Below are 23,804 nucleotides of genomic sequence, written 5' to 3'. Positions count from 1 at the left end.
TTACTTTTGGGGAAGATAGTAGCTGTAATTGATGGAAATATAGGGAGCTTCTAGTGTACTAGTAATATTATATCGTTTGTCCTGGGCAGTAGTTACATAAGTATGTTCAATTTGTGATCATTCATTGAGCTAGACATTTATGAGTGGTGTTTATGTAATTTTTTAGTTTATTTATTTTTAGAGAGAGGGGGAGGGAGGGAGAAAGAGAGGGAGAGAAACATCAGTGTGTGGTTGCCTCTCATGTGCCCCCTACTGGGACCTGGCCTGAAACCCAGGCATGTGCCCTGACTGGAAATTGAACCAGCGACCCTTTGGTTTGCAGGCTGGCACTCAATCCAGTGGCTCAGGGATTGAGCTACACCAGCCAGGGCTCAATATAATTTTTAAAAGTGAAATTTCCTTAAGATTCTGTACAAGGAATGGAAATTTTAATGGCATTAGCCTTTTTGTTAATGATACTGGAAGACAGAGGAACAGCATAATGCCTTCTAAATTCTAACAGAAAATCATTTCCAACCTAGAATTCTGTATTTGATTTTCAAGAACCGTGAGGGTAAAATTAAGATTTTTTTTTCAGACAGGAAGGTCACAGAAAAGTTACCTCCCCTGCACCTTTTCTCAGAAATCTCCTGGAGAATGTGCCCCAGTAGAAGGAGGGAGTAAACAGGGAAATGAAGACCTAAGATGTGGGAAATGGAGATTTCAATGTAAGACGAAAGCAAAAGAAACTCCCAAGGTGACAGCTGTGCTTCAGGCCTCAAGAAGCAGTGCACTGAGGAGCAGGCTGAAGGGTTCTAGGGCAGACATCTCCAAGAGAAACTAAAACCAAGAGGGTACCTGCTTATGTGTGACCAAACTGAGAGATTTTTCAGTTCTGTTAGAGTACAGGATGAATCAGAGGTGGCTACCTAGAAAACCAAACAATTAAAAAAAAAAAACAAAATATGGGAAATATTACATTTAGAAGAAGCAAAGAGTGACCACCCATCCAAAAACTGAGGAAGTACAATCACAATTCAATTTACCCATGAACAGGAGTTGTATAGTCCTAACGTAAACAGGGATGACTGATTTAGCCAAGCATTGTGGTGGGACTATATTAAGTGAATGAGAGGAAGGGGATTTTATGTGTTCTTGTGGTGTGGGGCACTGTTGAATGAGGTAACATAACATAATCAATCCTCATCTTCTGTGGTAGGACATCAGAAGATAACTGAACTGAAAAATCAAGAAATAGTGTACTCCTGGATAAGTAAAAATAGCTAAAACCATTTAAACTGGGGAGAAGGGAGGGGTGGGAAGGTGGGGGGGGTGCAGGCTGCTGCTGTTTTCTCTTATTAGCACTGTAGGGCTTGTCTTTTTCAATATGTGTATAGAGTATTTTCATTAAAATATAATTAAACTGATGCCCTGGCTGGTGTAGCTCAGTGGATTGAGCACGGGCTGCGAACCAAAGTGTCACAGGTTCGATTCCCAGTCAGGGTACATGCCTAGGTTGCAGGCCATGGCCTCCAGCAATTGCACATAGATGTTTCTCTCTCTCTTTCTCCCTCCCTTCCCTCTCTAAAAATAAATAAAATTAAAATCTTTAAAAGTATATATATAATTAAACTGGAAAAAAAACAAAAAAAAACAAAAAAAACCAAACCCTATAATAAAAAAAATCCCAAGGGCTTAACAAGTCATTTAGCTTTAAAACCGTAATCACTTAAAACATTTCTTGAACAAAAGGAAGTATGTATGTAGCACTCACCAATAATCATTATAAATTGTTGTTTCAACCCCAAATTCTCCCCGTATGAAGAGCCAATTTATCTACATTTTAGCACAGGGTACATGAAAAGCTGCCTCAAAAAAGCCAGGACACACAAAGCCCATGTTTTCATTTTACCAGATGAGGCCGAATTTACGCTATTGTTACTGACATGTAACTTTTCAGGAATATAAACACAATTAGTTTGATCGGTTGTGGAAACTCAGGATATTCATTTATCTTTTATGAGCAGATAATTAATGGAATTAAGACCTGAATCAGAAGAACAGATATAGTCTGTATTAGCGAAATTACCTGAAGAAAGTCACAAAGAACTGTACCAGGTCCATAAAATTGCTGTGCTGGGAGAAGGCGATCTGCGGTAGAAGGACAGGCAGTTAGTCACAGAACGGCACCACGAACTCAGTCTTCTCGGTTCAACAGTTAGGATGAAAACACACTTTTATCTTAAAGAGATTAATATAATTTTTTTTCACTTGAGGATCAGTGCCCCGTCCCTTTGTTGTTTTTTCCTTTTCTCTCATTTAATTGCCAACCCCAAAAGTTATACAGCAGGTCTTCCAATAACGTTTCATTCAATGTCATTTCCTTATAATGTGGATGAGGTGCCACAGGCACTTAACTCTTGTTTATATTATTCAGCCTGTGGTAAAATTGGCTTTGTTACATGTTGTTTTGCTTCAAGTCACAGAACCAATCAACGCCACTGAGTGAGGGCTTACTGCATCCCGGGGCTTCGACGGCCTCTTCGGCGCCCCTCTGCTCAGGACATGGCGTGTGAGTTCTCACGGGCTGACCCCAAAGACCTCTCGGGCTAATGACAGGCAGGTGAGCTTGCTCGCTACCTCCCTGGGCCTTCATCCAGACAAAACCCTCTCCTGGTTTGCTTCAAATTAATTCCCGATCTACGGCAAAGTGGGCAGCCCCTCACCTTGTGCCCCCCATTACTTTGATCTTTATGGCTCAGTGTGTACTCACTTCAAGATAATGTCTTTTTTTTAACCATATCTCAAATTTTACCATATTGAATATCAACTGACAACCAACATAACATCTGCTGGAACTTAAATAATTTCATTATACAAATCTTTATATCAAGAATATGAAAATCCTTAATGGAGTTCATCAAAACCAGTGAGGCATTATTTTTTCTACTATTAAGAAAAAACACTGCCCATTAAACTGTGACAACATGCTTCGAAAATCCCATCTTGATTTCAGGGATATTAGAACATGAAAAAACGTACGCCTCAGCATTTATTACTGAGCATGACAATTGTGTCCTCATTATTCCCTGCGACACATGCAGTACCAGCCAGCTATTACAGTGTATTCCCTGTCTTTTTTTAGGGGAACAGAGCTCTTTGGAGACAGAATGATACTACAGATGAAACAATTATTGAAAGAGGTGGTAAGTGTTCCAGGACAGACAGTAAGTATGACAATCAGAGAAGTCAATGATTTTTTTTTCTAATCCCACCCAACCCCCTACCTTTCTCAGGAAGCAACACCCATCCTGTGGTCACACTGGGGAGCTGTCACGCTAGGGGGCTATCACACTAGGAGGCTGCCACACCCAAGCGCCAGCACAGTAACACTCAACGCCTTGCCCTCTTTTAACAGCCACACTCACAAAAGGTGGAGGAGGTTTTCTCTGTTTGTTTTTCTTTGATAGTTTTACTTCCTTTTCATATTCTACACATGAAGTTCCAACAGCACCTCCTCAGGCCATAGATTATAGGGCACAGAATTTGAAGCTTTTGTGTCCTCCCACTGGCTACCATTATCAGAAATACAAAGATAACATAGGTTCCATATCCTAGACAAGAAGAAACTCACATTCTTTGCTATTCCTTCGTTTATTACATTAACACATCCCAAATAAGAAGGCTCTTTGAGAATATGGCTATAGTCCTTATATAAAGCATTTTAATAAGACTGCAGAAGGACCACTGTATAAACAAAGTTATTCAGTCCTGAGGAATGAAGGGTCCAGGTTTTACTTCATAAAGGAGAAGGAAACAGATTCTAGTCTACTCCATTCTGTTTATAGAGTTTAATCTCTTAAAACATTAATATGTTCTCAGTGTTTACACTTAAAAGAAACCCATGATATGCTTTTAATTCTTATGAGATGCCAACAAGTCTGGATGCCAACAGCACCTTCTGAGGACTTATCAGGTATCCACATGCCCACTCCTCGGGGCAGCTCCCCAGGGCTTCGTACAGCAGGGCCACACCACATTCACGTCCAGTCAAAAATCATAATGAACCTATACAAACTGGCCGCCGGTGTGGCTGATATGCAAGGCTCACATTACTCTAAAAGCGGCTCTATTCTGTTGAATGTTTATCATCTAAGTCTCCACAGTTATAGAGTTTTCCAGGAAATCAAAAGTCATAATATAAAAATGTTTATAAATGGATATAACCACTTAGAAACATCTAGCCTTGCTTAATACCCTACCCATTGTGCGTCCCGTCTAAGAACTGCTGAGAGTGAAGGGGAGGGCTAATAAAAATTACACGGGGACAAGCATGAATTGCACACTCCTTACTCACAGACTGCAGGAAAATGCAAAATCAATTTTCTGAAAGATCAGAGTTTAGTGAAAGTAGTGTTGGAGAACTGGTCACGGAAAACCCCTGCCAAACAAGACTTGGCAGAATTAGCAATCGAGAAGGGATGAAGGATAGAGACATGAGCCCTTCAAAGTACTCTGAACAGGACTGAGAGAGGATCTTGGGAAACTGATGAGGCCCTTGGCTACTGTTTTTAAATCATTCTGTGAAGTCAACTGTGAAGAGAGAGACTAATCTTCAAGCACCACTGCACAACTGAAGCCACAACCTCTCTCCTCCTCTCGCTCGATTTTCCTTCAGCCTTTACATGTACATTTATTTGCAGTCCTTTTCTTTCACTAGAAAAGAAGATCCATAAGGACAGGAACTTTGTTGCTGATTACTGTATCTTAGTGCCTAAAGCGGCGATGGGCACGTAAGAGGTGCTTAATAAACACCTGCTGAATGAGTGAACATGGCACTGGAAAAATAATGGCCTCACTTCCCCCAGAACGCTGTCGGACACAATCGAGATTTACTTCTTCTATGAACAGGCTCATGGTTGCAACCGTAACTTAGATGTTGTTAACTGTAAAATTAAAAGACACCTTTTATACTCTTGAGTTTCATTTTTCAAAATAATATGCCAATCAGATTTTTCTGTCATGATTATTATGAAAATGTCAAAATGGATTTGTGGACTTTTCTGATACTAAAGGTAATGAGGATTTCTATAATAAAATCTATTTACTACAAAGAGGAAATCCCATTATAATTAATAAATTAAACCCCCAATGCCATTCTTTCCAAAAAGCAGGCATTGCTCTCCACACTCCAGCACATCTAGAATTTATGTCCCTATAGATTTCCACAACTGGCTGCTGATTCGATTTCCAGCAATACATTTGATTAAGCTGTGCTTGCCTGGGCAGAGGGTGTGGGGCAAAGGGGGGAGCTCGTATGCGTTAAATAAACTCAAAAAAACAAAACTCAGAAGCCCAGCTAGCCCCAGGACCTGGGGTATGATAAGGAAGACCTGCCCTGCCTAAGCACTAACTGTGTGCATCAGCCAAACAAGTGTTTTCAGGGGGCTGTACTGCTGCACTTGACCCTTCTGTCCCCAGTGTGTCCTCCCTTCCTCATTCAGGCACCCATCACCCCTGGGAAATGGCTCTCTTCTCTACATTCTCTCAACACTTGATCCACTTCCATTTCAGGGCATGGGATAAACATACTCTACCTGTGTATATAGAGATAACCTGGAGAAGAAGATTCCCGTGATTCTGCCTACAATGGTATAAATACATGACTTGTAGGAGAAAGAACGAAAAGGCGATTTCCCACCTCCCACACAAGAACAGATGCATCTTTGTATTCCAAGAACCAGACCAGGGTTCTCAAACTCCCAAGACCTTACAATAAAGTCTGAGCCCCGGGCCTTATTCCTACTCCTGTAACTCTAAGCTCCCCAGCTGATTCTAGTGTTCAGAGACCATATATTAGGAAGCTCTGAAATTAGGAATTATTTTTAAAGTCTCCTCCCTCACTCCTTTCCCTGAACAATTTCATTAGAGTTCCACAAACTGCATTGAAAAAAAAAATGACCATTTTTACTTGAAAGGTTTGGCCCCGAAAGAAATTAACCTGGATCAGAGCATAGTGCTTTGAAGCAAAAAGAGAGGCAAGGCCCAACCTTGAGACTGGGAAGTGTGAGGACAACAGAGAGGATGTTTTGGAGTTTTCAAAGTGCTGAGGATATGGGGTGACTGCATGGTAGGCCTGGGGGGCTCTGGAGCCTCAGGGAGTATTCTGTGTCACACACAAGCCTGTCACACACGAGAGGGAGAGGGTGAAGCATTCTTGACTTTGAGGCAGCACCCGCCAGGCTCAGAAAAAACCCAAGGTCTATGTGTACAGGGCAGAATCTCCGTGGGCTGTGCCCATAGCCCCCTGAGGCCAGCAGCTGCATCAGGGCTCAGCTCCCCCTGGTCTGGAGGCCCATCAAGACTACAGCCCCTCTGCTTCCCGAATCTCTCTGAGAGGCCAGGCTCTGCAGGTGCTGAAGATCTTGCATCGAGACCAGAAAGGGCTGAAATGGACATGGCTGCCATCTGGCCTCCTGGCTTCACCACGCCAATCTTGCCACACAGCTCTGGACACTGCAGGGCTAGAAGCCAAGAGAGGCCTGATTCCTCCCATAAGAACTCAGGCCTCAGTCGTGCCGAGGATGGAAGGTTCTGTGACCACTGGCTGAGCAGCATATTCTAATCTGGGTCTAGTGCTACCATATCCTTGAGTTTTGCTGTGACACAAAATAACTTTCTTTAAAAAACAAACAAACAAAACCCAAAGTTCTATATGAAACTCTGTGTTGAGACCACAGGCCCTGGGTTGGATCCCAGTGTCCAGCACGTGGCCTCACCGCCACCCACCTAATGCTGGTTTGTGCTGGCACAGAAACTATACCCGAGCTCTGGTCAGAGCCTCAAAGCCGGTGAATACCACCGAGCCGCTCATTCCCGGCATGCAAGCTAGCACTCACCATCTGTCCACTCCCGACCTCCCACCTCAACACTGCTCTGTGCTTTCTTCCCCAAATGCCCTTCCGACCATTCCTTTTCACCACTCTCCAGAATTTCCACTCCATTTTATCATACTCATTAACAATTAAAAAACATTAAGAACCACATATACTTGGTTGAAATACCAAGTACCAAAAGGCTAATCATGCCAAGCGATAGTTCCTGCCATCTTCTCCTCCTCTTAAGACTTCCCTCCAGAAGTCCCCGCCCCACCCTTAGTTAGGAGCCACGGCCCCCTGGACAGTAGCTTCCCAGGCTTCACAGCCCACGGAGAGAAGGCCTCCGAGGCACCTCTACTTGGGGGTGAAGTCAGTAGCTCTTGGGGAAGCTCCCTTTGCCATTTTCACCAGGGTGAGGTATCTGGGGCTAAGGGAGGAGTTTTGCCCTTGACCCTTGATTGTTCTAGAGGCTGCCCAACAGTGGCCACTGAACTGGTGACAGCCTCCTAGTACAATGCTGTGTGCTTCCTCTAAAGTCAGCCAGAAGGCCAGTTCTAAGATCGACCCCAGCTGGCCGTGGCTGCAGGCCTGAGGTACATTCCTGTAGCTCATTTCAGGAGGGTAAACAATACACGTGGACTTTTACTTCTTGTTCTATTACTTGTATTATCTTTCTTTATTTTTTATTACGACAATTTTTTAACTTTATAAAAAGTAGAGAGAATAGTTTAATGAACCCAATGTGTTCATAACGAAGTTTAATAATTACCAGCTCATGGCCAATCACGTACCATTCAGGCTCTGTCCACCTTCCCCGTGACACATCATTCTGAAGCTAATCCCAGACATCCTGTCACTTCATCCTTCAGTGTTTCAATATCCCCTAACTATCCTCTCTGTAAAATTAGGATGTTTGTGTCCTTGTCCCTTCTTTCCCTCTTCTTCTACCTCTTCATTATTTTGACAGAATCCCAACCTAAAACAATTCAGTCATCTAACACCAGACCGCGTAGGCTGGGATGACAAATTTTGGGTCACCAACCCCAGCTGGCTCCTTTGCACAGGTCAGGATTCACTCTGACAACATTAGAGAAAGATGTCAGCACCTTGAAAGCAGTTACAAAGGAAACAGTTCTGATACCAAACCTAAAGCTCTCACAACCTGCAACTACGCATCCCTCCAGCAGGCATTTAGAGGGTATCCACAACTGATTGCCACTGTGCTGACTCTGAGGATACACGAATACAAAACGTCGTCCATGCCCTTAAGGACATTTTTGTTCAGTGAGAACTAGACAAGTCTATGGCCGTGGAGCCACAAAGAAAGGAAGCTGCCGTGCGGGACATGCCTAAGGGTCATCAGAGAAACTTCCTCCTGGGTGGCTAGACAAGAATAGCACCTGTACGCCCAGCTCAGGCCTCGCTCCTTCCAATCTAGTCTCCCGCCTGCTGCCAGAAAGGCCTTTCAAAAATACTGATCTTTGGCCACTTTTTGACTCAAATCATTTTAATGACTCCCAGTGGTTTTCAGGCTTTCAAGCCTCATAGCAAAAACCTCCAGTCTCTTCATGACGGCCTCTGCCTAGCTCTCCAGCATCTTGCTCACAGGACGGTCAAGTTAGTTCTGCTTAAGTCCTGGTAGTTCTTGAAGGTGATCTGACATGCCCTTCCCCCACCCAAACACCCTCTCTCCCTCACCTCATGCTCCTCGGGACTCAGCTCTGATGTCATCCCTCGTCACTCAGACTCAGGCGACATAGGGCACTACCCCCCACCCCCCACCCTGCGTCTGACACAGCTCCTCCTATCCATTCATGGCTGCCGCTCTGGGCCAGAAAGTCTACTGAGTGAATGGATGTTAAAGGAAGCCCAGTGGGTCCTGGCTATGGAGATCACAGGAGAGAGGTCTGCTTGAGATGGAGATTTACCCACTCTAGCCATAGAGGTGTTCACAGGTGGTGTGGATGAGACTGTCCAGGGAGCAGTGGTCCAGAGGAAACACGAGGCAACAATGTCATTGAAGAGTTCAGAAGAAACAGCCAAAGCCACGGGTGAAAAGCAGAAGAGAGGAGACTTTAGAGAAGAAGGAATAATAAACAATGACCACGATGAAGACCATAAATTAGTACAAGAACCATGATGCCACCTGATAACAAGGAAAGACTTATACTTTGTGTAGTTTAGTTTTAAATGTATTTCATGGCTTTATAATTCCTAAAACCCTTAAGGCACAGATATCGAACACCAGAAGGTTTGTACAAATCATCATCATTACTATACAATAATTACAAACATTAAAAGTATATCTGACACTATTCACAACAGTCAAAGAGTGGAAACAACCCAAGTATCCATCAACAGATGAATGGATAAACAAAATGTGGTGTATCCATGTGATGGAATGTTACTGAACCTTAGAAAGGGATGAAGTACAGAAACATACTAAATATGGATGAACCTTGAAAACACTGTGCGAAGTGAAGAAGCCAGGCCCACAAGTCCACCAATTATGTGATTCAATTTATATGACACGTCCAGAATAGGAAAACTCAGAGACAAAAAGTGGACTGGCGGTTTCCAGGAGTTGGGGAAAGGGAGGAAGGGGAAATGACTGCTAATGGGGATGGGATTTTTTTTTGTATGTGATGAAAATATTCTAAAATTGATGTGGTCAGGGTTGTGCAACTCTGTGAATATATTAAAAGCCACTAAATTGTGCACTTTAAATGGATGAATTGTATGATATGTGAATACTATCTCAATAAAACTTTTACTAAAAAAAGTATACTCAAGTCAACAAAAGTTTCATACATCCTTTCCTTAGTATAGCAATCCTGTTAGCACTCATAAACATAACTCTAAAATTGAAATGAATGCCTGGTTCTCAATACAAATTCTGTGTTGCCTTCACTTGTGAACACTAGCCTCTTACATAGAGTAGCAGATGAAACACCCAGCATGGACAGGACTTTAATATTAGTTCCACATTACAATAACCACCTCTGTTGCACAGCCAGTAACAAGCCAGAATCCTGGCTTCACTACCCCCCTCCCCGCTCCCCCCATGTCTGCCTGTCCGTTCTCTGTCTTGAATACCTGCTCTCCCAAACTGTGGTCCTGGCTTAGCCAGCTGAGTGCCTCCTGCTCACTGGGAGAACACCTAGGGTCGCCTTCGGAAAGCTGAGTTGAGGGAGGGGTGCTCACCCACAGGAGTGACTGACCAGAAAACAGGCACAACTAGACCCAACAAACCCACCAATCTACTGCACACAGGCTCTTTCAGTCTGGGGGGCTGTTCTTTAAAAACTGCACCTACAAAGACTTTTATAGTTAGTTTCAAACTCCCTCAGTTAGCAGTTACAGGTTTTGATCTGTTCCTAATTATGGAAAAGAATCCTGGAATCAGTTCAGAGAGAAGGAAGTTGAGTTTAGCATTACCATTTTTAAAGTACCAATGTTTACACGAATTTGCGAGTAGAGAATTAGATTTCCTCAGTTATTTTGCTTAAAAAAAAAAAAAAAGAAGTTATTTTGCCTGCACTGAAAGCCATACTGAAATTCAACTGAATGGCCTACACAGTGCCATTTAAGACATTCCCTGTTCTTTCCATTTTACTGAATTTGTAGTCTCTACGTGTGCATACGTGTTGAAGAGCTACCTACATCTAGAAAAGCAGAGGCTCCGAGGAAAACAGAACAAGAAAGAGACATATAGCTCTCATTGCTGAGAATGAGACTGCATCTGCCTAGGAAGTCTCAGCCCAGCCCTCCGCCCAGTGCACACCCAGATGCAGTCCCAAGTGCAGAGAACCAGCGGCGTGTGAGGACGCTGAGAACACCCGACGCTGCAGGTCTCCTCTCACTGTCTGCACACACACCACAGAACAAGAGGACACATTTTCAATAGAACTTACCTGCTTTTTCAAGGAAAGCTTGGCAAACTAAACGGTGAGCACGCCATCGTTTATTTTCAGAAGTGCTCCTGAATGCCGCTTTCACAAGGGGATCTTATCCATGAGAGCGATCCAGCCCAGGCACAGAGCACCAAAAAATCAGCCAGAAAATCGACATCTCTGAATCTTAAAACTTAAAATTGGTACTTTTAAAAAGTAAGTGTGGGGAAGAGATCCCTCTAGAAGGAAATGCTCTAAAACCATTTCAGGGACTTTCAGAGGGTGGAGCAACAGGGCATCGGGAGGGAAAAAACCAGAGCTCCGCACTGGCAACCGCACGGCTATCTCCAGCACAAAAGCCTGTTTATGTGCACGGAGCCCTCTTTCCAAATGGGAAAAACGTCAGCAGCATTAAGTCAAGATTTTCACTAGGAATCTTAAAAACTATTAATTATTTTTCAGCTATAAGCAACAAAGTCTGAAGTTCAGATGGATTCAGAATATCGCAAGGTATGCCATTATGAAAACAATCTCAACTTAAAATAAGTCAATAAATAGTATTTACTAGAGCACAAATCAAGTATCTTACAAATATAGATGATCTCTATTTGACAGTGTTAGAAGATGTTACAAATTGAAATTGCACTGACCTGGAGCTTACAGTTCAACCCTTTGGGGTCAGATGAGTAACCTAAACCCCTGGCTGGCCCCCAAGATTCCCACTGTGTTGGTATGTATACTCCGTATAATCTCTTCCATCAGAGAGTGGGTGGATCTGATCTAATCAGATGACCCCTTTCCAAAGGGGGTCTAGAGGTCAGAGGAAGTCAGAGAAAGTTGAAACCTCAGTAGATTATATAAATTTTTGTTCTAAAAGTTTTATTTTCAAATGTTACAGAAACAGAATCATGTAGAATGCCAATTTCTAATTTTTCACCCACTCAGCAAAATTTCCTTGGGAATTATGCAACTTGTATCAAGAGTTTGTTTCTTTTCATTGCTGAGTATTATTCCACGGCATGTGTTAGCACAATTTATTTAACCATTCACCTGTTCAATAATACTTGGCTTGTTTCCAGTTTGGGGCTACTATGAATGAAGCTGCTAAATACTGCTGTATGGATGTCTGTTTAAACATCAGTTTTCATTTCTCTGGGATAAATGCCCAGGAATGCAATTGCTGGGTTGCACAGTAAGAGCAAGTTCAATTGTATAAGAAAATACCAAACTGTTTTCCAGAGTGTCTGTACCATTTCACTCTCCCACCAGCACAACATGATCCGATTTCTCTGCAACCTCTCTAGCATTCGCTGTTTGGTGTTATTACTATTTTCAATTTTAGCATTTTGATAGGTGTACAGTGATATCTCATTGTGGTTTGAATTTTCATTTCCTTAATAGCTTTGATCCTAAACATCTTCTCATGTGGTTATTTGATATATGATATATGTATATCCTCTTTGGTGAAGTGCTTGTCCATTTTCTACATGAATTACTTGTTTTTCAACATTACACTCTGAGAATTATTCTTATATTCCAGATACAAGTGCTTTGTCGAAACTATGGTTTGTGAATATTTTCTCCTAGTATGTAGACTTTTTATTCATCCCTTTAACAGGGTCTTTCACAGAAGAAAACCTTTTTGTTTTGATGTAGTCTAATTTATCAATTTTTCCTTTTATGGGTCTGTTTTTGCTGTCAAGTCTAAAAACCTTTGCTTAGTCTTAAGATGTAAAGATCTTCTATTTTTTCCTAAAAGTTTTATAGTTTAGTTTTACATTTAAATCTGTGATCCACACTGAATTAATTTTTATATAAGATGTGAGGTTTAGGTTAAAGTTCTTTTTTTGTTTTTTGCCTACAGTTGCCCAGTTGTTCTAGTACTATTTGTTGAAAAGGCTATCTTTCCTCCACTGAACTGTCTTTGCGCCAATGTCAAAAATCAGTCGGACATATTTATGTGGATCTAGTTCAGGCTTCTTTATTTTATTCCCTGTCTGTTCTGTTGCGTGATCTCTGTCTGTCCCCCACCAATATCCACAATGCTTTGGATACTCTAGCTAAGTGAGAAGCTTTAACGCTGCATACAGTGATTCCTCCTACTTTATTCCTTTTTAAAAACTGCTATAGCTATTCTAGAATCTTTACCTTTTCATGTAAAGTTTAAAATAAACTTGTTTATATTGGCAAAAAATCTTGAGAGTTTTAAAACTATTTTTGGTTAGGGTAAAATATATTTAAGCAAAGTTTACCATTATAACCATTTTTAAGCATATGATTCAGTACAGTTAGGCAGAGATGCTGCAAAGATTTGATAAAGGGCCGTGTGAAAAACTTTGTGTCAATACATTTGAAAAATACATGAAATAAAAAATTATCCTAAGTGATTCAGAGAGACAAAATCCAAAATATCCTATAACTATTAAAGAAATTGAATCAGCAGTTTAAAAAATCCCCACATATAAAACACCAGAATCAAATGATTTTATATGAGATCTAGCAGGTACCAACAGTCAAGGTTCAGGTTAATTCTAATCTTATATAACCTCTTCCAGATATAAGAAAAACTCCTCAACTTATAATTATGAAAGGTTAGTTTGACCTTGATATAAAAACCATAAAAAGGACAGGGAGGGAAAATTATCAGACATTCTTACTCATGAAATAGATATAATGTTCTAACCGAAATATTAGCAGACTTAAAGTAAGTTTTGCATCGCAGCAACACTCAAAGTAAGAAAACAACACATCACACCCCAGTCAGGATTATCCCAGGAATGCAAATGACTTCCCAGGTCCGGGTTGTAAAACACGGTGAATCTTGGTGGTGCCATTCACTGGGAAAGGAAGCACAGGGTTTGGGGCTAAGGTCACCAGAACAGCCCTGTGCTGAGTGCAGAGCTTGTGAATGTCCAGGTAGAGATGTCTAGACAGCAACCAAGAGTACTTACTGGTCTGGAGCTCAAGTATAAGCTGAGCTGGAGCCAGAGCATTGAGAATCTCCAGTACAGAAGTAGTACCTACAGATGGCATGGGATTATCCAGAGAAACTGGGATGAAAACAGAAGAGAACCAACCCGAATCCCAGACAACCCAATGTTTAAGGAAGGAGATTCCCTAAAAAGACTGGCCACAGAATCAGGGACAGAAAGGACAAGGAAGGCAAGAAAGACAGTGATTCAAGTCACTCTATGAAGGAAAGAGTACTGAGAATTCAGTCACTGGAGTTCACTGAGACAGGGCAGTGTCAGGGTGTGCTGAGGGGAGGCAGCAGACTGTTTTGGGCTGATGTGTGAATGAATGAATGAATGAATGAATGAGAGAAAATGTAAGTAGGGAATGCGGTCAATGCTTGTAAGAAGGATGGCAGAGGAAGAAAGCAGACTGTGTGCAAGAGCAAAAGGACAAGCAGATTAGAGGATGAACTTGTAGACCATTTAGAAGGAAAAGAGGGTGGTTAGAAAAAATACAACACCGAGCCTGTCCTCCACATCCTAGAAAGGAGAAGACTGCTCTTTAGCCACAGCTCTGCAGCATGAATATGAAACCACCAGAACTGGGAGGCACCCCCATCCTAACTGATCTGTGACAACTTGCATCTGCTGACCATGCTTCTGAAAGGTGGCAGACAGCCACAGCCCCTGTCCAATGGCCAGGCTTCCCTGGCTAAAGGTGAATCAGTTCCTAAAAGCCCGCCTATCCCTAAGTTCCACATTTACCCAAAATGGAGGGGGTGAAAGTGAAAAGTATTAAAGCAAGGCTGCAAGGACATAGTAGCCAATGATTATAAAAAGCATAAATGGACCATGGGTCTTGGATGAGAGGGAGTCCACTGGTCCCCTGGGAACAGAGAAAATGAGCAAATGAACAACAGCAGGGGCTGTAGCAGGGACATGAATCCTTCGACTTCCCCTCTCAGGTCACACACATAAAAACCCTGAGATGGGGAGGGAACCTGAACTGTACAGCAGGAGCCACACCCCCGTCTGTTTGACTACAAGGCCTAGGCCCTTTAATGCGATCTTGAACTGCCTCCTGTTACACACCATCCCATCCTCCTTTAAATGCTGATAGCATTTTTGGGACCTTTTCACGCAGCACTTGCCACACTCTGGCTTTCTCTGGTTATAAGTGTGTTTGTTTCCCTTACATCCACCTTACTCACATCAGAATTGAAGCTTTTTATGTAGCTCTACAAATTTTTACACGGCGAGTGCTCAATGAAGAAGTTAGAGTTATAATTATCAAATTTGTTACATGCCAACTTGCTTTCAACTTGCAATCGCTGGTAACTTTCCTTCCCAAGTGGTTTACACCATCCCCACTACAGTCTCCTACAGTATCATTCACATGCTCAGCCCTCCTTTGCCACGGATATTACAGAGGCAAAGCAATACTGTACATATCATTTATCACAAGTTCCAAATTCGTGAGTTTAGTCTCCTCTAAAGAGAGTTCACCATGTCTGCAGATGAGACCACAAAACACATCTTACCTGAATTTTGATGGGCCAGGTGAAATTACTAACGTAAACAAAGAAAGTGATATTTGGGTGGTTACGAAAATCGAACTTCTCATTAGAGAAGCTATCTTTGTACTCCTTGATGTTGGTTTTTGAAACAACAGGCATCTCTTCTCCAGCTTGGGTTCCAGCTATCAGGAAGGAAAAAAGAAAACAGAAGAGCCTTTTTGGGGAGGACAGGATCTACCTTCATTACTAATAAGGATAATCGCATTTATTAAACACTACGTCCCAGAAACAGCTTTTAAGAGTTCAATAGCATTTAACCTTAACAATAACTCTATTATCCTCATTTACAGATTAGGAAAGTGAGGCTCAGAGAAACTAAGCAAGTTGGTTCGGGTCACACAGCTGACAAGAAGTGGAGCTGGGATTTGAAACTGGGAAGGTTGACATACAAGCCCATGTCCTTAACTAGAATGTTTTACCAGGAATCCCTACAACTCCCCTCCACTGAAATGGGCTGCAGGTGGCCGTGAAAATACAGATACCACTAGAATCCTATTAAGCAGCAATGGCACCTACTGTGCCCACTGCACTTTGACTGCTCTGCATTCCCCGTATACACTTGTCTGGCAGTGTTCCATACGTGCCCTACCAGGGACACGGATTCTCCCCTCACTTCCCAACTAGCAGTGACCTCAAGTCTCAGCAGTAGCAGGGAGGACAGAACTCTAAGGGTCAGTCGGTCCCTTCTGCTGCCGGCTGTAACTGTTTTTAAATCCCCCCAATCTGGTATAAATGCATGTATTCCCTAAAAGTCTTTCAGCATTCCATATTCTCCCTCTGCCGGGAATTCTAGTGTTTACAAAGATTCATGAAATAGATTCTTGCCAAGTCTGAGTTAAATCTGTAACTGGAGCCCAGGGTGTCAGGTCCTCATTGAGACAGTCACTGTAAATCACCACATGCTCAGAAAGGTTGCCTTTCTCAAGACAAATACTCCAGTAATGCGTACCTTTTCTTAAAAGTCTCTCCTCACTGCAAGTTTCTGAATTTTTTCTGAATTCTACACAATCTTTTAAGACATCATAAATATAAAGTGACAGGCAAAAAAAGTACTGATTTTATTTTGTTTCAGTCAAATAAGTTGTGTTTTGATCAAAATCCAGAACTGTATAATAATAATAATAATAATAATAATAATAATAATAATAATAATGAAACATTTAGTGAGAATTTACCATTCTGCAAGCACTATACTGAGTACTTTATTACATCACTTAGTTCCCATGACATTCTGCATGGTTAGGTGTTTCTTACACGAGAAACTGGGTCAGAAAGCTTAAATATTTCGCCTGATAGCAAAGTGCAGTACAGTAAGTAAGAGGCAGAATTCAAACCTAGGCCAGTCAAGCTATGTTCTTAATCACTACGTAAGGCCTACCCTTCACTTTTTTAGTAGATTTTCTGCGCTGGCACATTTTCGGTGACCCGTGGTAAGATAAACAGGATAGAAAAAGCTGTGCTCCAGAGTTTCATTTAATTCCCAAAGTACATTTCCCTGTACCTACTGAAATCTCATTCTACTTTGTCCCCCTTTCTTGAATCTACGAGTCCCTTGCCTCGTTCAGTTCTGAAGCAGGGATGGGGATGATGGCGGCAGAGCCAGCACAGAGCTGCGGCAATGCTGGTGGTGGTGGGAACAGCCAGAGATGGTGAGCATGTACTGAGCCTGACGCCACGGTAGGCACTGACGTGCAGCTCCTGATTTAATCTACACAACATTCTCTTTACGATGAATAGCCCTAAAATCTAGAGAGGAGTTTAGAAATTGCTCAAGGCTTCCCAGCTAATAAGTGGCAAAGGGGGGTTTCAAACCCATCTGTCTGTCTTCAGAGCCCCATTTCTCAACTTCTACATCATGTTTCTTAATCTATTACCTCCATGCAGAAGGTCTTCTCTAGGTAGATTTTTACCTGAGAAGCTGGCGGCCCAGGTGATATTGAGGTTGAAGTTTTTGGAGGCATTGATGAACATGTCCAAATCCCTGTTTTGCTGAGGACAGGTACAGATAATTAGAAAATTAATTAGAATAGTTTCCAGATTTTAAAATAAAGCAGTAATTAAAGTTTACTATTTTTACCTTTAAAAACAAGATTTATTTATTTTATTTTTAGAGAAAGGGGAAGTGAGGGAGAAAGAGGGGGACAGAAACATTAAATGGTTGACTTTCACATGCCTCCAACTGGGGACCTGGCCCGCAATTCAGACATGTGCCCTGACTGGGAACTGAACCAGCAACCTTTTGGTTCACAAGCCCATGCTCAATCCACTGAGTCACGAGGGCCAGGGAATCTTTCTTAATTACAAAGCAGATATTTTACTATGTCTTAAGAGAAACTGATATTAGAGTTAGCAAAATTTCTAACTAATATAAGAAATATACCCCAAATAAATCTGAATTCTCTTCCATTAAAATATATGAAATGTAATGGTTTATCAAATGTCAACTCCATGAAAAAAAATCTTAAAAAAAAAAACCAACTCATCAGAGCACAGTGACTTTCAGCCTAAGTACTTCTGAACTACTAAATTATATACAGTGTAAAGTTCTCCAAAATAGAAATGGATTTTTAAAAAGCATATAAATTTGAAATAAACTGAATAATTTGATTATATTCATTCATGATTTGAATAACATTTTTCTCTCACTAAAAATATTATTTCAAGTGAAAGATCACTAAATGTATTTCATTAGCTCTGAAAAGCTTGTTTACCACTTAGAGATACAGCAATTTGAAGAACTAGTTTGATTTTTTATTTTAATGATTAAAAAGACATCTCAGAATTGTGGTGAGCCAACTGGAGAAGTTCACTGTTGACCATGCTGCATAAATTTTAACACTAATTTTTACTTTTTATTGACATTTGGTAAATAAATCTTTCTTGGGGTCAAAGGATTATTTCTGCAAATAAACCAATGCAGTAGCCCTGACTGGTGTGGCTCAGTGGGTTGTGCACTGTCCTGCGAAGTGAAAGGTCACTGGTTCAATTTCTGGTCAGGGCACATGCCTGGGTTGTGGGTTCAGTCCCTAGTTAGGGCGTGTATGAGAGGCAACTGATGGATGTTTCTCTTTCACATCAATGTTTCTCACACTTTTTCTCCCTTCCTTTCCCTCTCTCTAAAAATAAATATTTAAAAAAATAAACCAGATGCTGTATTTTTATATTTTACAATAGATCCAACCCTTCTGAAAGTCTTCAATTTGCAAAATCATAAAGCACATTAGAAAATTAAGATTCTTAAAGGGTGTTGTGTTGCTGGTTTTAATGGGAAAAAAACACAACAATGGAAACATTTTCAAAATAGAATCTCCAAACCAGAAGTTTCCCTCACAGAGCAGATACCTTCTCACTTATTGATATAACCTCACTTTCCTCTTGAAAGGACAGCTCAAGTGTTGTTGTTTTTTTTTAATTTGCTGGCAGCACACCACCTACCAACAGTTACTTCTTCCACTAAAAGGATCAATAAATTTGGATTCCTAGTGCTTTTTTAAAAGATAGAACACACACGCTGGGTAACTCTATAAAATATTCTGTCATAAGATAAACAGGGAACCACCGGGAAGTTCAAAGATATTCATGGTCATTCCAGGTCTCGCTAAGAAGTATTCCTGAGACTCTACTATGCTTATCTAAAATAAAATTAACAACATCAACTATATCCTGAAAGACTGAGCACTTCAACCACTTGCTCATGAATAAAGTAGTAAATAAATTTCATGTTTGGTGCTTTTGCTATAACCTTATCCTAAAATCTTCTTTAAAACTCCCACTTTAGACAACCCCTCGAATGATATGGCTATACAGTTTTTCCACAAAATATTTTCACTGAAAGTACACTGATGAGAAATGAAAAACTAAGGAGGCTCCTAAATAATTTATCATCAAGTTTAGAAAAATCTCATTGTATACTGGAGTGGGTAATGAATGACTCTCTATTTCACTGAAGAAACTGTGTGGGTGTGTCTTCACGTTCCAGATGCTCCACCTTTAAATGTGCTATGCTGGCTCCCTTCGACTACCGAATGCCTTACAGCAAGCTGGGGTTCATCATTAACTGCAGTAAATATAAATCCACGTATCAAATAGCTGCCTTAATAATTTCAATTTTTTCTGGCTGGCTGACTTGTTGGACCCAACTAAACCTTCACTGTTTTTACATACTAATGAGGTTTGCAACTTACTATATGAGAAGTGTCACCTCTGCCACCTCCCTTGCACCACTGCCATTGATGTCAATCACAGTTTCTTTATGGGTACTCTTAAGCCTCTGGTTTAAATGTGGGCTCTGCCATCTGTTCCTCAGATCGGGGAGTTGCCCTTGCAGTCTCTTCTCCTTTTCTGTATGGGGGCGCAATGGGCTGATGGGCAAACCAAGTATGTGTAGGGTAGATGTCAGTCTGTGTACTAGACACTAGAAAATCCTAATACCGTTCCTGCTTTTTAGGTGGAAAAGAGATAAAATGTAGGTTCTAACATTTTTTTCCTGTACCTTTAAACATCATCAAGAGTGCTCCACTGCTAAGACAGTGCTGCTAACCATAATGACAAAAAAATTCACATAAACTCGAAACAAAGTGAGAAGGCTATGAAATCTTACTTCATCAGGTGTGGCCACAAAATTGATGGCTGTGTAGTAGCGGTCATCCTCCTGGGACAGGCTGAAGGTGAACTGATAGTCAATAAGAAGAGTGTCTACAGAAAGAAAGACACATGTATTTAAAACTGAAATAAAACATAACAGGTCTCTAGAAATACACCTTGATTATCTCACAAATACTGAATGGCCAGGAAAGCACTTCTGGCTCACTTATACCTGGGGGCTGGGGGTTTTCAAAGGAAATCAAGTCTGTGGACAGTATCATTTTGTTGGGTTAACCCACCAAACCCTCCTTAGATCATGGCCCTGGCTGAGATCTTAAGTCCCAATCTACCTCACCTACAAATATTAACTGAACGTCGATTACCTGCTAGGTTGTGCTTAAGGATATAATGCTATAAATGGGGAGTTGTTGGTAATTTTATTTTTAACTGTTTAAGAAACTGCCATATGGTTTTCCAAAGAGACTATATACCATTTTACATTCCCACAGAAAATGTATGAAATTTCTCCACAGCACAGTTAAAACTTGGTATTGGTTTTTGTTTTACAATACAATAAATAGTTTATAAATGTACAAGACTGCAAAATAATTCACTGAGGTGGTTTCATGTTCCACGTGGTAATTAACCTCAAAAACACGACCAGTTGTCTGGTTTTGGTATGGTATCAAAGGGTAACATCCGTAATTATCGGAGATGGTTATTAAAATACTCCCTTTTCCTACTGTATGTCTGGTGAGGCGAGGCTCTTCTCATGTACTTTTACCAAAGAGATGCCGTAACAGAGGTAGAAGCGGATGTGAGAATCCGGCTGTCTTCCTGTGAGCCACAGCACTGGCTTTTCATTCTAGTCATTCTAGGGATGTATCTCACTGGGATTTTAATACATAGATCCCAAATGTCTAATGTTACCCATTTTTTAATGTGCTTATTAGCCATTCACATATATTCTTCGGTGAAATGTGTATTTAAATCTTTGTCTGCTTTTAATTGCAATTATCTCCTTATTCAGTTGTAAATGTTTCTCCTATGTTCTGGAAATGAGCCCTTTATCAAATATAAGCTTTGCAAACATTTTCTCTAGTTTCTCTCTTATTTTTTTATTTTTTAATGGTGTTTTTTAAAATACAAGCTTTAAATTTTGTAAGTACCAATAAACATTTTCTTTTATGAATTGTGCTTTTGTAATTGTATCTCAGAGCTCTTTCCCCTATACAAGGTTATAAAGTTTTTCTCTTTTCTCCTAGAAAAAAAAGAAGTTTTTTTGATAAGTTCCAGGTGGACATGAATTTTGAAGAGATTCAACCCAGGAAAGCAGGTATACAGTTATAGTGGATAGGCCAAACATTAACTCCTTTTTCTCTGGTTCCATAATCTGGCCTACTATGTGGATTCTCCCATTGGAAGAAAAGGCATTTACCCATAAGGACCTGGTTGCTTTGCCAGACTTACCTTTCACTATAAGCTAATCATTAGAGTTTTATTTTATATATTAGTTCCTAAAGAGGTGATTAACACAAGCCAGTTTCAGAGAGAATGACTTTAACTATATTTTAAGAATTATTTTTTGGATCTATATCCTAAAATAAGAAACCAATTAATGACAACCAGGTGACAAAAAAATGAAATAAGGTTTCAAGAGAACATAAACAAGAAAACCAGAGATGTGTATCTCTGCATTCTTCCTCGATATCTGCTATGCACACATTAACATAAACCACAACCACAAAGAAAGCAATTTAAAATCATATCCATCTATGTATTAGATTTAATAGAATGTGAACACATCAAATAAGGGGATAATTCCATGGGTCACTGCTATATTCCTATAGCACTTACCATTCTCAAACAATGTTAAAGGCAATAATGAAGTTTTACTGAACTACGATGCTTCTAGACAGGTAAGAATGACAAAAACACTTACAATAACATGTTCCTTTGAGAGGGTTTCCCTGGTATCGATTTTCTACCTCACACCTGGAGGGGGGAAAATGAAGATTATTTTCTATTGCTATTTAAAAGAGAGTCTACATTCATTTTAAAATCAAGTAGGTCCTTTAACATAAACTAAGAGTATAATTACATTCTTCACTTATTATTCAAACCAGGTGAACTAACAAGAATTTGCATTGACTTTCACTGCTGACTGCCCAGCAGTTCACACCACCAATAACTGATGAACATTTGCCAAAGCACATGAGATAAATCCAAATATAACAAATCTAGATCCTACTTATAATCATGAAAAACATTTTCACTTTTGTGTGAAGGAAATATTCTTCTAAAAGTGTGGTTAAAACATTTTTCCACCCTGGCTGGTGTAGCTCAGTGGAATGAGTGCCAGTCTGCGAACCAAAGGGTTGCTGGTTCGATTCCTAGTCAGGGCACAGGCCGGGGTTGTGGGCAAGGTCCCTAGCAGGGGGCACATGAGAGGCAATCACACATTGATGTTTCCCTCTCTCCCTCTCTTCCCCTCTCTAGAAATAAATAAAATCTTTAAAAATAAACAAACACTTTTCCTATATTCATTTTTCACTTCTTTCCTATTCTTCCTGGATAAACTGATCCTGTTCTTTAACTACAAGTGAGAGAAGGCTAAACACAAAGAATCTTTTATTTTTTTAAACTTTGGACATGGTCCACCAGCCTGGAGGATAAAGAAAGTTTTAGTAAAAAAGTATTATTAATTCCCTTATAGGTACCATCTATGAATATCAGCAAAACTATAGCAGGGGCAGACATATCCCCCACAATCCCTGACTGGGGGAAGGTTAGAGTAGAAGAGCAGATGATGCAGTGGTTAGGATACACTGCATAACAGTGGCAAGTTAATAGCTGTGCCTTCCTCAAAGGAAGAGGGCTGCCAACCAGGGCAAATTGTGTACTTGACCATGACTGTGAAAATGCTCAGGAACTCCTGACATAGTCAGGAGAGCTCATACAGTGCCTGCTCAAGAGGCAGGGGGACAGTGCCCACCCTGGATGTCCCTGTATCACTGGGAACTTTTGCCCTGACTAAAGATGGCAGCCAAAAGAAAGTAAAAGATATAGGGGAACTGGCAAAAATGGTGGACACTAACATATCATAGAAAGGGCCGGAAATGAGATCACACAGGAAGTTCTAAGCTGAGTATTTAAATAAGGGCAGGCTAAAAGAGAAGAGAGGTCCACCACAGGGTTTGGAGTATGAGAGAGGAGGTCTGCTGGTGAGGCAGGAGACGGTCAGGAAGGAGGAAACTCTGGAGGAGCTCCAGGGCTAAGATAAGGGACACTGACACAGGACAGAGACCCTGTTCTAGACCGGTTGTTCCCCCTTTCTGGAAAAGCGCTGAATCATGGTGAATCATGAATGCACCTGTGCAGACGATGCTATATGACTCCTGCTTCATTATAACAGCATTATAATAAATTAACATTGTGTGATCCCTTTCCCTGGTGACAAAAGAAAATCATGAGAGACCACATGCGCAGTAGCTTTAAAACACTGTAACTACTTGTACATGTGCAATAAAAGCCAGTCAAAACTAGCCAGGAAATATCCGCCTATAAGAATGGAAACCCTCCAGTCCCTGAGGTCAATCTCTGCTTGGAGTTGGCTCGCTCTCATAGTCTTTGGAGTGTATTATCACTTAATAAATCTGCTCTTTCCCTTCCTGCTATAAACTCTGTGTGTTCGGTTCAATTCTTTATCTGCGATCACCAAGAACCTGGTTACCTTTGCCCACCTGTGACACCAGGAGATCTGAAAGTAAGAGAAGAGTCACGTGGTCTGGAGTAAGAGAAAGGTCTGAAAGTCAGAAGTGCAGTGAGTTGCCGGAGCTGGTGGTACGGTGGGTGAGAGGAGACCTGCCCAGCCACCCAGGTTCAAGTCTGCTTGCAGGAGACAGTGGCAGGGCTGACAGAGCTGCAGGGGACCTGCCT

At 41.0% G+C, this 23,804-nt stretch overlaps 1 protein-coding gene across 3 annotated transcripts in view; it reads right to left on the bottom strand.

Annotated features, from left to right (window-relative positions):
- Window positions 1-23,804, bottom strand: part of ATRN (attractin) — a 165,368-nt gene that overhangs the window by 36,202 nt on the left and 105,362 nt on the right. For 2 of the 3 annotated variants that reach the window (XM_045833471.1, XM_045833473.1), the window contains 5 exons: window positions 21,808-21,860; window positions 19,882-19,976; window positions 17,192-17,270; window positions 15,246-15,403; window positions 2,069-2,130 (listed from right to left, as the gene is read on the bottom strand). In XM_045833471.1, coding sequence (XP_045689427.1) covers window positions 2,069-2,130; window positions 15,246-15,403; window positions 17,192-17,270; window positions 19,882-19,976; window positions 21,808-21,860 — 447 coding nt within the window. Of the gene's footprint in view, window positions 1-871; window positions 909-2,068; window positions 2,131-15,245; window positions 15,404-17,191; window positions 17,271-19,881; window positions 19,977-21,807; window positions 21,861-23,804 lie in introns of those variants that run through there. The other variant, XM_045833472.1, reaches the window with a different exon arrangement.

This window comes from Phyllostomus hastatus, unplaced genomic scaffold, assembly GCF_019186645.2.
Source record: "Phyllostomus hastatus isolate PE091 unplaced genomic scaffold, TTU_PhHast_1.1 phas_contig_17, whole genome shotgun sequence".
NCBI classification, from domain to species: domain Eukaryota; kingdom Metazoa; phylum Chordata; class Mammalia; order Chiroptera; family Phyllostomidae; genus Phyllostomus; species Phyllostomus hastatus.
This window is presented reverse-complemented; position numbering and strand designations above follow the sequence as displayed.